At 45.6% G+C, this 12,931-nt stretch overlaps 1 protein-coding gene across 1 annotated transcript in view; it reads left to right on the forward strand.

Moving 5' to 3' along the window:
- The window catches only part of DYNC1H1 (dynein cytoplasmic 1 heavy chain 1), a 68,715-nt gene that overhangs the window by 16,267 nt on the left and 39,517 nt on the right, over nucleotides 1–12,931 (forward strand). The window contains exons 8-16 of the mRNA XM_069489860.1: nucleotides 734–1,810; nucleotides 2,477–2,656; nucleotides 3,863–4,012; nucleotides 6,582–6,728; nucleotides 9,212–9,352; nucleotides 9,700–9,876; nucleotides 10,013–10,123; nucleotides 10,204–10,323; nucleotides 11,381–11,620. Of these exons, the coding sequence (XP_069345961.1) occupies nucleotides 734–1,810; nucleotides 2,477–2,656; nucleotides 3,863–4,012; nucleotides 6,582–6,728; nucleotides 9,212–9,352; nucleotides 9,700–9,876; nucleotides 10,013–10,123; nucleotides 10,204–10,323; nucleotides 11,381–11,620 (2,343 nt within the window). The remainder of the gene's footprint in view (nucleotides 1–733; nucleotides 1,811–2,476; nucleotides 2,657–3,862; nucleotides 4,013–6,581; nucleotides 6,729–9,211; nucleotides 9,353–9,699; nucleotides 9,877–10,012; nucleotides 10,124–10,203; nucleotides 10,324–11,380; nucleotides 11,621–12,931) is intronic.

The following is a 12,931-nucleotide window of genomic DNA, read 5'->3' on the forward strand; positions in this document are numbered from 1 at the left end:
TGAATCCAAATCTTTAATATTCTCTGTCCATTCATCCCTTCTCTTGTCTTGTGTGAAACCTAGAGGCAGACTTCCTGGGTTCTGATTGATTGATTGATTGATTGAGACAGGGTCTCACTCTATAACCCTAGGTAGAGTGCAGTGATGTCATCATAGCTCACTGCACCCTCATACTCCTGGACTCAACAATCTTCCTTCCTCAGCCTCCCGAGTAGCTGGGACTGCAGGCACACGCCACCATGCCTGGCTAATTTTTTATATTTTTAATAGAGATGTGGTCTCACTCTTGCTCAGGCTACTTTCTGAGTTTTAAATCCTAACCCCACCATTTACTAACTATTTGACTAGAACACGTTATTTAATTTCTTTTTCTGAGAGTCTTCATCTGTAAAATATGGATAATAATTGCATATGCCTTAGATTTATTAAAGAATTAAATGACTCCTTTTCCTTGTACATGCTTTTTTCTCTTCTGAATTTATCATTCTCTCTTCTTCACCAATTCTTTCCTTCCTTTAAAAAAAATCTTGTCCAACAATTACATTGTCAGAAAACCTTTATAGTACAGAGTTAAATTATACTCTAAGGCATTTTACTTGGCTTTGTTGACTTGTGGTTATAAAATGTTTGACTAAAAGTTTAAAAACCTGTATTGATGACTGGTAGTTTTTGTGTGGTGTGTACAATAAAATACAATTTTTAAACATTTTTTTGTCACAAATTTTTTTTTTAGGTCACAGCAGTTGCGCAACAGAATCAAGGAGAGGTCCCTGAACCCCAAGATATGAAAGTAGCCGAGGTTCTCTTTGATGCTGCTGATGCGAATGCTATTGAGGAAGTAAACCTTGCTTACGAGAATGTCAAGGAAGTAGATGGGCTGGATGTTTCCAAAGAAGGCACAGAGGCCTGGGAAGCTGCAATGAAGAGATACGACGAGAGGATTGACAGAGTAGAGACCCGGATCACCGCTCGCCTTCGAGATCAACTTGGCACGGCCAAGAATGCCAATGAGATGTTCAGGATTTTCTCCAGGTTCAACGCGCTGTTTGTCAGGCCTCACATCCGTGGGGCCATTCGTGAATACCAGACCCAGCTGATCCAGCGTGTGAAAGATGATATCGAATCTCTTCACGACAAGTTCAAGGTCCAGTACCCACAAAGTCAGGCCTGCAAGATGAGTCATGTTCGTGACTTGCCCCCTGTGTCGGGGTCTATCATCTGGGCTAAACAGATTGACAGGCAGCTGACTGCCTACATGAAACGCGTGGAGGATGTCCTTGGCAAGGGCTGGGAGAACCACGTGGAAGGACAGAAGCTGAAGCAGGATGGAGACAGCTTCCGCATGAAGCTCAACACGCAAGAAATCTTCGATGACTGGGCGAGGAAGGTGCAACAGCGCAACCTGGGCGTCTCGGGGCGCATTTTTACCATCGAAAGTACTCGGGTTCGCGGCCGAACTGGAAATGTCCTTAAACTGAAAGTTAACTTTCTTCCTGAGATCATCACACTTTCCAAAGAAGTCCGAAACCTCAAGTGGCTTGGTTTCCGAGTCCCCCTGGCGATTGTGAACAAGGCTCATCAAGCAAACCAGCTCTACCCGTTTGCCATCTCGCTGATCGAAAGCGTCCGTACTTACGAGAGGACCTGTGAGAAGGTGGAGGAGCGTAACACCATTTCCCTGTTGGTAGCTGGCTTGAAAAAGGAAGTGCAGGCTTTGATTGCAGAAGGCATCGCCCTGGTGTGGGAGTCCTACAAACTCGACCCATACGTGCAGCGCCTGGCAGAGACTGTCTTCAACTTCCAGGAAAAGGTGTGCTCTGCTTTAATCCTCAGGTGTCCTGGTAATGAATTATGCAGTTTAAATGTTAGTCCTCCTATACAAGCATGCATAATTGATACAGCCTAAGGCCTGTGAGCTGAGAGGGAGAAGGAACCATCTCGCGCACCGTGGCGTTAAGAGTGCTGGGGCTTCGGGGAGCCAGTAAGTGACACCCTGAGGCTGAAGGACGTTAGAGTCTGACAGAGCAAACACGAGAGCTTTGTTACTGATACGAGGGAGCGGAGAGCATGGCTCTAGTCTGCAGCCACGGGCCCTTGCTAACGGTGCACCCCAGACTTAGACGTCTTCCCAGTCTCCAGCACAGGAGGCCAGAGCACATGCTTCAGCGAGGCTGGCTCCCAGGGCTGAGAGGAGCACGTTAATTTCCTTTTCCCAGACTTGCCATCAGAGGCCACCGCCGCCATGAGCAGGAATGAGTAAGGAGAGGGAAAGTCAGGGTGTTCCCCATGTTCCCCTTCCCTCTGTGAGGACATGGGAGTGGGGGTCAGTGTTCTCCTCACCTCAACATCTAAGATCCGCTATTGATGGAAGAACTTCCCTGCCTTGAGGATTTGTTAATTACCTGAAAAGAAAGTATGTAAAAATAAAGGCACAGAGTGAGCCGATGTATTAAATATCATATATTCTTTCCTTCAGGTGGACGATCTGCTGATTATTGAAGAAAAGATAGACCTGGAAGTCCGTTCCTTGGAAACCTGTATGTATGATCACAAGACTTTCTCAGAGATCCTGAACAGAGTCCAGAAGGCGGTGGATGACTTGAATCTGCACTCCTACTCCAACTTGCCCATCTGGGTCAACAAGCTGGACATGGAGGTGAGGGCTGCGGTTTGTTCGATTCTTACGCTGACGTGAGAGCGGACCCTGTTCAGTAAGTTTGTTAGTTATCACTGAAAAGCATTTCTCCTTAGAAATTACCTGTGATAGTCCAGTTCCCCTCCAGAACCCCACTTAACTAATGGTAGAGCTGAACTGTGGTCCTACACACGAGTACTCGGGCCAGTGCCAAGTTGGAAGCAGGAAGCTGTGAGGGAGGAGGAAGTGGTCCCTTTCTGTGCTGGATATTTGACAACTTCTATTTGCCCTTCCCCGCTCCTCTCATGATTGAGGTTGCCCTCCCTGCCCCTCCAGGGTCCTCCTGATGACCCTGCCCCTCCCGCCGCTAGATGTAGAAAGGAGTCCCCGGCCACGGAACACCCTTATTCCTGGGGTAGGGGACCATGGCTCAGCCTGGACAGGGGTGGGGTGGGGGTGGAGAGTGCACATGTGTACATCCGTGTGTGTTGTGCACACATCTTAGAAAGGAGGATGTTTTATAGCAGAGGTTATAGGTTGTGCTCCGTCAATTCCCAAGCGTTTTGTGGTTTTTTTTCCTTTTCTCTTTTCAAATGGAAAAATAAGTTGCAGTATATCCACATGATGGGGTGCTAACACGTGAAAGGTAACAAACCGCACTCTTCTGAACCCACAGATGGTCTGAAAGTCCCTGGTTCTTGTCCAGCCACCTTCACCGACTTCCCAGGATAGTTGTCTGTGGCCTAAAGCAGACTGTTGGCAAAGGCTTATGGACATCCTATTTGTAGGAAACTTTACTAGCGTTCTAGGTCAGAGAGAAGACTTTCTTCTTTAGTTGTTAGAATAAAATGGTTTGATATCCAGGTTATAGTTTTTCCAGTTTTATCTCAGAGGCTGCCAGGGAAACACTTTTGTGTGTTTTCTATTGTATTGAACAAATATCAACACCTTCACTGCATCAGCTGCATTTGTATTGGTTTCCTTGCCACTTGCAAGTTGGAAAGCGTGGTGATTCAGTTAGCCCGAAGGTGGAGAACACAGTCAGCCTAACTCCCGAGTTACCCAAGACGGGAGAAAGTGACAAAGTGAGACTGAGAATGAAGAGATGGAGGGTTGTAGTTAGTAGCATTTATCTTTGACCTGAAACACTTACTGCTTTCTAATTCGCATGCTTTGTGAGCTGACTTTCAGAAGAAACCCTGTTCTCTGGCACTGCTTTCTCTGTAGATTGAAAGAATATTGGGCGTTCGTCTGCAAGCTGGCCTAAGAGCTTGGACCCAGGTTCTTCTTGGACAAGCTGAAGATAAAGCAGAAGTTGACATGGATACGGATGCCCCACAAGTCAGTCACAAGCCTGGTGGAGAACCAAAAATCAAAGTGAGTATTGCCTGTGGCATCTTATTTGCTAGTAAATAATATAAATTCTCCCTGTAGGAAGTACCTATGAAAAAGTCACTTTACAGCAGAGAACCCAACAGACACCGTACCCAGATTGTGAAGGTTAACATCACCAGTGAGCTGGTGTATCGTGTAACCCTCTGAGATCACGTGGTGAGAAGGCACTTCCCCTCTGTGGTCTCTCAGAATACCTCACTCTCCTAATCAGACAGAAACGTCATACACATGCGGAGCGAGGGTCAGGCTACAAACCACCTGCCCAGTACTCTTCCAGAGTGTCAGGGTCATGAAAGACTAGGAAGAACTGAGAAAATGTCACAGATTTGAAGGGATTAAGGAGATTTGACAACAAAATGTAATGTAGTGTCTTGGATTAGATTCTGGGAACCTGACTGAAGTCTGTATTTTAGTTAATAGAATTGTATCAAGTGTTTTTATCATTACACTATGTAAGATGTTAGCATTAGAGAAAGGTGATGAAGGGTATGTGGAAACTTTTTGTACTTTCTTTGTAACTCTCCTATAAGTCTAAAATAATGATAAAAAAAGAAGTTTTAAAAAGTGAAAAAGAAGTTTTAGGAAAAAACCTACACTGGGGGAGGGGGGACTATTTACCAAACATACGTGTAATAAATTATTTCAAAAACTAAATACAACCTGCCACGGTAAAAGTTCAGACCATGACGCTGACATGTATTCTACCGTTTTAAGGAAAGTCCAAATCCAGGTCTCAGGGAAGAGTGCAGCAGCGCTGTGGTCACCACCCTGGGCGATAGGCTGTGTCTCCAACACCGTCTGCTTCCATTTGTGTCAGGGCGTGGTCAGCTGGAGCTTAGCGAGCTTTCTGGAGGATTCAGTAGTTCTGTTAATTTGGAACTGTACCACTCAGCCCTGTCTGCCGCCGTGGGTGGTGCTCACAAAGGTGTCCACCATACGGTTTCCTAAGCTGTGCGTGTGTTGTCGGAGTTCACAGTATTTGTGTTGTGTACCAATAGAAAGGCCTCACAAAACAAGCCTGACAGAACTGAGCAGGTATGAACTATGATCTGGGAGAAACAGTTGGCTTTTTTCCCACCTTTCTTACCCAGACTTTACCTTTTCAATTTTTTTCCTAATGCTTGAAAAATGTTTTCACTTTTGAATATTACTATTTTCACTTTTGAATATTATTGTTATTAAGTATTCATCCCAGAGCATACTTCTTTTGTTTTTCTTTTTTTGAGACAGTCTCGCTTTGTTGCCCAGGCTAGAGTGCCGTGGCATCAGCCTAGTTCACAGCAACCTCAAACTCCTGGGCTCAAGCAATCCTTCTGCCTCAGCCTCCCGAGTAGCTGGGACTACAGGTGCATGCCACCACGCTTGGCTGATTGTTCTATTTTTAGTAGAGATGGGGTCTCGCTCTTTCTCAGGCTGGTCTCGAACTCCTGAGCTCAAGTGATCCTCCTGCTTCAGCCTCCTGAGTAGCTGGGAATACAGGCGTGCGTCACCATGCCCAGCTAATTTTTTCTATTTTTAGTTGCTCAGCTAATTTTTTTTTTCTTTTTTTGTTTCTTCTTTTTTTTTTTTTTTTAGTAGAAACGGGATCTTACTCTTGCTCAGGCTAGTTTTGAACTCCTGAGCTCAAGCAGTCCTCCCGCCTCAGCCTCTCAGAGTGCTGGGATTACAAGCATGAGCCACCACACCCTGCCTCCAGAGCATACTTTTTAAAATACTGAGTTCCAGAGAAGAAAATGAGTGTTTCTAAGTTGGCACGATCACAGTCCTGTGCTGTTTAACGACATTTCCGTCAACAGTGGACTGCAGATACCATGGTGGTCCCATAGAGATTCTAATGCCATATTTATACTGTACCATTTTTATGTTTAGATATTTTTAGATACACAAATTTACCTTTCTGGTGTAACTGCTTACAGCATTCAGTACAGCAACATGATGTCCAGGTGTGCAGCCTGGGAACAACAGACTGTAGTTACGACCTAGCTGTGTAGTAGGCTCTACCATCCAGGTTTGTGTAAGTATAGTCTATGAGGTTTGCACAATGGCAAGATCACCAAACAATGCATTTCTCAGACCGTGTCCCCATTTACAAGTGACATGTACCTTTACCTGGTGGAGACTGAGTTGGAAGTCTTGACTGGCTTAAAGCCCCGGCAGGTGGTGCAGACTCACTTCCGCTTGGTCAGCTGAGTCAGTGCAGTGTGTGCCCTACGGCAGTGCGCTGGCGTCTCAGGTCCCCAGGGGGTTGTGAGGAGGTCCGCATCTACGCAGTCAGATCAGATGGGGCTTTTTGGACACCTGCTGTGTGTTCGACTCCTGGGCACCGGGGACCCAGGAGGAGGCAGCACCTGCCCTCTGACTTTCATGGTCTTTGGTGGGAGCACAAATGACATGGAATTATTAATACAAGACCACTTCTAATAATCAAGTGACAGACTTCGTGGTCCAGACTTAAGTAGTTTAGTGATTTAGGGAGAAAAGGTGTTAAGTTATCAAAACCACCTTTATTCAAATAGATTGCTGAGTAAAAAATGAAACCTTTCTTTCACAGAATGTCGTTCATGAGCTGAGAATAACCAATCAGGTAATCTATTTGAACCCGCCAATTGAGGAGTGTAGATACAAGCTGTATCAGGAGATGTTTGCCTGGAAGATGGTTGTCCTGTCTCTCCCCAGGATCCAGAGTCAGAGGTACCAGGTAAGCCTTCAGGGACTCGAGGCACTCACGTTCTAACCAGGCCTCTCCTGAGGCTCTGTGACACTTGTCCATGCTACCTCTTTAAATGGGGTCTTGATGTGTCTTTTTCAAACTCCAGACTCCGGTTCGACATCCTAAAAAAAGCTACAGGAGGTTTGTGTGACTTGGCCTTTTTTCCCAATTAGTTACTTGGTATTGGTAGCTTGTGTTGGTAGTCTCTTAGAGAGTCCTTCCCTGGGCTTCTTTGGGAGTCCTAATTCCTGCTTCTTCCCCACCCAGCCACTCTTTTTACTAGAGGAATTTTCAGACGTACACAAAAGTAGAGGAAATCACATAAGCTCCCACCACCCAGCTTTGTCTATCAATATGTGGCCAATTTTATTTCATTTATATTTCTTTCCCCTACCTCCCTACCCCCACCAGATTATTTTAAAGTAAATCCTAGATATACTCTTATTAGTATATTTCTAGAGCAAAAGGAAAACTCAAGAGATCAATTTAGTCCCCAGCCTGGAGCCAATGTTACTTCTAAATATACCCAGTGGTTTTTCAAGTAAAAAGATTCCATAACCTCTATTCTGGCAGGCTGTTCTAGAATTCAGTAATCTAATTAGGAAGTTATCTCTTTCTTAGTTTCAACTAAGTTCTTTTAGGACTTTTTTGAGGTAGTTAACTGCCCATGGCTTGAAATCTTGCCAGTGTTTAGCCCAGAACTTGAAATGTCCAGCTAATCAGAACCAAGCTGTGAATCTGGTTCCTGCCCCTCAAGGAGTCTACATACAGCCTTTAGATCTGTCTTGTCATATTTCTCCTGTTTTTAACCAGCTGTGTTTCTGTTTGTATTGTTCTCTTGTTTATCTCCAAATTTTACAAACGAGAGCCAGCACTTTGTTCCTCAGCAGTTCTTGTCCTGTCGGTGCATACGCCTGACCCTAAGTCCCCCTACAGCCTGGGGAGGGGCCGGGCCCGTCTGTGCCAGCTGCTCCAGGGCTCCCACCCTCCACCGCTCGCCCCTGTGTGATCATGGCGGCCTCCTCCTTGCTGCTAGTGGACTTCTCAGTCCTCGTCTTAGCTCCTGCCTCTTCTGAGGCCCTCTTCGCTTGGCTCTTCCAGAACACCGTGCGCTCCTGGTTTTCCTCCTACTTCACTGGCTGGTTCCTTTGCCATCTGTCTTCCCAACCTCTAAATATTTCGTGCCCTGTCTCCCCCTCTTCTCTCTCTTAATGGTCTCATGTAGTCTCTCGATGTGGAAACCATCTGGGTGCTGGTGGCCCCATGTTCACAGCCGCAGCCTGGCCGTTGTCCTGAACTCCAGGCCTGTCTGTGCAGCTGCCTGCGTGGCGTCTCCGCTCGGCTGTCTGGTACACGCGTCAAACTGAACGTGTCTCCAGTCCTCCCCTCAAGTTTGATCTTCCCCTCGTCACTCCTCTCCCATCCTGCACCCACTCAGGCCAAAAATGACAGTGTTATCCTTGACTCCTGTTGTCTTCTCTTTTTTAAATTAACCCTGATCTGTTTCTTACCAAATCCATTGCTACCACCCCTGTCAAAGGTACCACCACCTCTCACTTGGATTATTAATGTTCTCTCCTAACTGTTATTTCAGCCTTTGGCTGTCTAAAATCTATTTTCAACACAGCAGCCAGAGCAAGTCATAGATTCTCAGTCGATCCCCACACTGCTCTGAAAAGCCCTTAATGGCTTCCTGTCTCCATCAGCATAAAAGCCCAGGTGGCACAGTGGCTTGCTGGCCCCCTGTATGTGTACGCTGCATGTTGCTTCTCGGACTTCAGCTCCTGCTTCTCCCCTCCCTGGCGCTGCTCCCGCCACACTGGTCGTTTGCTGGTCCTCAAGCGTGCCAGGCAGACTCTTGCCCCGGGCCTTTGCACTTGCAGGTCTCTGCTCAGAATCCCTCGCGGCAAACACCTACGTGGCTTACACCCTCTCCTCCTCCTGGCCTCTGCTCAAAGTCTCCTTGCTGAGGCCTTTCCTGACCTCTCTGTTGACAATACAGCCTCCCTTGCCCCACACTCCCCGTCCTCCTTTCTCTTTCTCTGTGGTATTTATCACCACCTAACAGTCTGTGTATTCTTATTCCTTAAGTGTCTCCCTCCTCCTGTGGGACGTAAGTCCACATGAGCAGGGATCTTTGTCTGCCTGTTTGTTGTACCTGGAATGGCGTCCGGCAGTCAAATAGTTGAAATGGGCGAAGGGTTGCACGTGCTTTTAAACTGTTTCTGCGTTGTGCCCTTAGTGATGCCACATTTTTCTACGTTGTAGTTAATCTGATGTTCCTTTTATTGGTTTGATGAGTTAAATATAAGTGGGCTTTCTGGTTACTAGTGGCTAAGTGGATGTTGTCCCTTAAGTCCCATTTCGGTGGTCAGCTGTTCTTTCCATTCATTTTAATTAAGTAAAAGGTGATGCTGAGATTAACGTTTTCATACACAGTACTTGCATTCTTTTCGGCCTTGGTTGGCTAGGTGGGTGTACATTATGAATTGACTGAAGAAGAGAAATTCTATCGGAACGCTTTAACACGGATGCCTGATGGCCCTGTTGCCCTGGAAGAGTCATATTCTGCTGTCATGGGCATCGTAACTGAAGTCGAGCAGTATGTCAAGGTAAGAACTTCCTGATCTCGTTCAGATACGTTAGTCTGTCCTAGGCAGGAGCATGGGATGTAAAGAATGTGGAGCTAAAAGATCTTAACTACATATAAAAATGGTTCACTAGATAGTATTTGCTTATTTTAAAGCAAAGAGTGAACAATAGGACACATCTTTTGGGATTTTAACTATGATTTTTGAGAATAGTAAATTTTGTTGATATGAAAATTACAAGACTCTGAAGTGAGAATTTTTCTAATGGTGATGAAAGAACATGAAACTTTGTGATGGAATATGAACCTGCTATGTAATAGCCTACAAAATGAAAATTCAAGCTGAGTAATTGTGTTCTTCATTTGCAGGTTTGGCTTCAGTACCAGTGTTTATGGGATATGCAAGCTGAAAACATCTATAACAGACTCGGGGAAGATCTCAACAAGTGGCAAGCTCTCTTGGTCCAGATAAGGAAGGCCAGGGGGACCTTTGACAATGCAGAAACCAAAAAAGAGTTTGGACCAGTAGTTATAGATTACGGCAAGGTGAGCTCTGCTGTCTTACTGAAAGGTGTCAGGGTGGCTGTAAAAGGAACGTTTCTGTTAGACTCAAATTCAGCCAAAGCTTAGCCGTGCCAGCAGGAAAGGACTGATGATGTGTTGTGTGCTGCTTCACCTGCAGGTGCAATCTAAGGTAAACTTGAAGTACGACTCCTGGCATAAGGAGGTTCTCAGCAAATTTGGACAGATGCTAGGATCAAACATGACAGAGTTCCACTCCCAGATCTCAAAGGTGAGATGGGATTCTGCCAGTGTGAACAGTCTGCTGGTAAACCTGGGCTCCTTGATAAAGTGTCCCCTCCCTCTGAACAGTCTCGCCAGGAGTTGGAGCAGCACTCGGTGGACACGGCCAGCACCTCGGATGCAGTGACCTTCATCACCTACGTGCAGTCTCTGAAACGGAAGATCAAGCAGTTTGAGAAGCAAGTTGAGGTGAGCTCTGTGAATATTTAAATCTTTCAAACTAGACCTCTAGTTTAATTTGGCTTTTATAATGCTTTGCGTTCTGAGAGAATGCTCTGATGGAACTCTTAAGGCATTATTTTCTTACAGTATGGGACCACCTCTATTATAACCGCTTGGTAACGTTCAGGGCAGATACTGGCATTGTGGGGATCTGTATTCTATTAATAAAAGCTCTGCATGTGATTCTTACGCACAGCAAGGTTGGAGAACCACTATTTCTGCCTTTTAAAATCTTTTAAGTAAACTTTAGGCTGGGCATCGTGGCTCACACCTGTAATCCTAGCACTTTAGGAGGCCAAGGCAGGACTGTTTGAGGCCAGGAGTTAAAGACCAGCCTGAGCAACATAGTGACATTCCATCTCTACCCCCCAGAAATTTTTAAATTAAAAAATTTTAAAAAAATAAAATCTTTGGCCTGGCGCAGAGGCTTACACCTGTAATCCTAGCACTTTGGGAGGCCAAGGCGGGAGGATCGCTTGAGGCCAGGAGTTCAAGACCACCCTGAGCAACATAGCGAGGCCCCATCTCTACAAAAAAAAAAAAACAGAAAAATTAGCCGGCATGGCGGCACACACCCCTCCTCCCAGCTTCTTGGGAGGCAGGAGGATCACTTGAGCCCAGGAGTTTGAGGCTACGGAGAGCTGCAGTGACAGCACTGGACTCTAGCCCTGGCAACAGAGCAGAGACCCTGTCTCAAAAAAAAATCTTTTACTTAGTTGTTTTCAAGTCATCAAACTTCCATGTCTTTTTTATAATTCAGCATGAAGCTCCACTATGCTTTATATCCTATTCGGGGCATTTGGATGCGTTGAGTTACAATAACGAGACTAGCTGTGTTGGACTTCAGGAGCATGATGCCCTCTGACCCCGATAATCTTAGGATGGAAGGTTTTAGGAGAAGAGCATGTGTATTGATCTTACATGTTCTATAGCCATAAAGCACCTTCTCTCTCATGGGGGTCTGATAATAGTTTCAATTATTGTTATAGAAGAAAAATTCAATTTTTTTTTTTAACTCTCAAAGCTCTACCGCAATGGTCAGCGCTTGCTGGAAAAGCAAAGGTTCCAGTTCCCGCCTTCCTGGCTCTACATTGACAACATCGAGGGAGAGTGGGGAGCCTTCAATGATATCATGCGGCGGAAGGACTCTGCCATCCAGCAGCAGGTGGCAAACCTGCAAATGAAGATCGTCCAGGAGGATCGGGCCGTGGAAAGCCGCACCACCGACCTGCTGACGGACTGGGAGAAAACCAAGCCTGTCACGGTGAGTCTCGCCTGGCTGTGCTGCAGGAGGCGGCCACCCCAACAGCACCGTGTCACGTACTTTCTTTCAGGCGTCCGGAACCTTGCTGCAGCTCAGCTTTTCAATATGGAAGACTTTTTTTTTCCTCTTTGTAATTAAAAAAGCAATACTTGCATATAGTAATTGTGAAAGCCAACTTAGACCTCTTCTTACCCAGAAAGGCAACCATTTAAGCCAGGAGATGGTTTCAAGGATTAAAGTTTTTCTGTTCTTAAATTACCCTCTTATTTAGGCACACTAAAAAATTATACTTTAATTTCTCGTAGACACAGGCCAAACCTCACACTGCTGCTGCTAGTTTTATATGTTGTGGGGAGGCAAGTTCTGTTGTTGTAGTTTTTGTAGCTATTAAACCTTCCTGTACCCAGAACCTGCCATGTCCGCTTTTCTTCATTCATTCAAGTAGTTAGTGATCACCAACTGAGCCCCCACCCCCATGGAATCAGGCTCCAGTGGGGAGAGACAGAGTAACAAACAGAGAGAAACGAGTGTTTTGAGTCAGGTGGTGACAGTGCTGCAGGGTAAGCGGGAGGTGGTTACTGCTGTGTCTGGACAGGTGACACTGAAGGGATAGAGCTGGCAGGTCATGCTGATGGCAGAGGTGACAGCAAGTAGATGACAGTGTATTTGGTTTACTAGGGGTAGAATTCAAAATTTTATTTATTTAGACAGGCTTAGAAAAGAAAAAAGTGCCAGGGATGTTAAAATATTTTGAATGTTAATCTGGTTTGGGGCCGTAAGTTTTCCACAGTAGGCCTGGTGGCAGATCGGGCCTCCCGTGGTGCTCTGCCAGTTAGTGTTCTGTCCTACCCACAGCTGTGTCCGTGCCGCTGCTGGGCCCCTGCACGTTCTGCTTAGGTTTTTTACTTTGGGTCAGTGGTCCTGTTTTTAAAAAGTCTCTGCTTTTACGAGTGCTTAGGTTGTGAATACTCAGTCCAGCAGGGGAGTGAGTATTAATCAGTAGCAAGGTTCTGGTCACCAAAGTTTGAGTATTTCTTTGTCACCTCAACTTGGTGCCGGTAATATGTCATAACTAAAATGTTAATTGTGTTTTGTTTTGGTAGAAAACTGCAATATTTTGTATAGTTCTCAAAAGTTATTAAAATGAAAAGGAAGTATGTAAATAGTAATGTTAATGCTGAAGTAGAGTCTATTTCCGGTGATTTCTCATTCCCCTTGGACCACGTCTGTGCTGACTCTTCTCTGCCCACTCCCACGGTGCTGGGTGAGACAACGACTGAATTGAGAGATGTTTCACCATTATGAGACTTT

The sequence above is a fragment of the Eulemur rufifrons genome, chromosome 2 (genome assembly GCF_041146395.1).
Source record: "Eulemur rufifrons isolate Redbay chromosome 2, OSU_ERuf_1, whole genome shotgun sequence".
Taxonomy (NCBI): domain Eukaryota; kingdom Metazoa; phylum Chordata; class Mammalia; order Primates; family Lemuridae; genus Eulemur; species Eulemur rufifrons.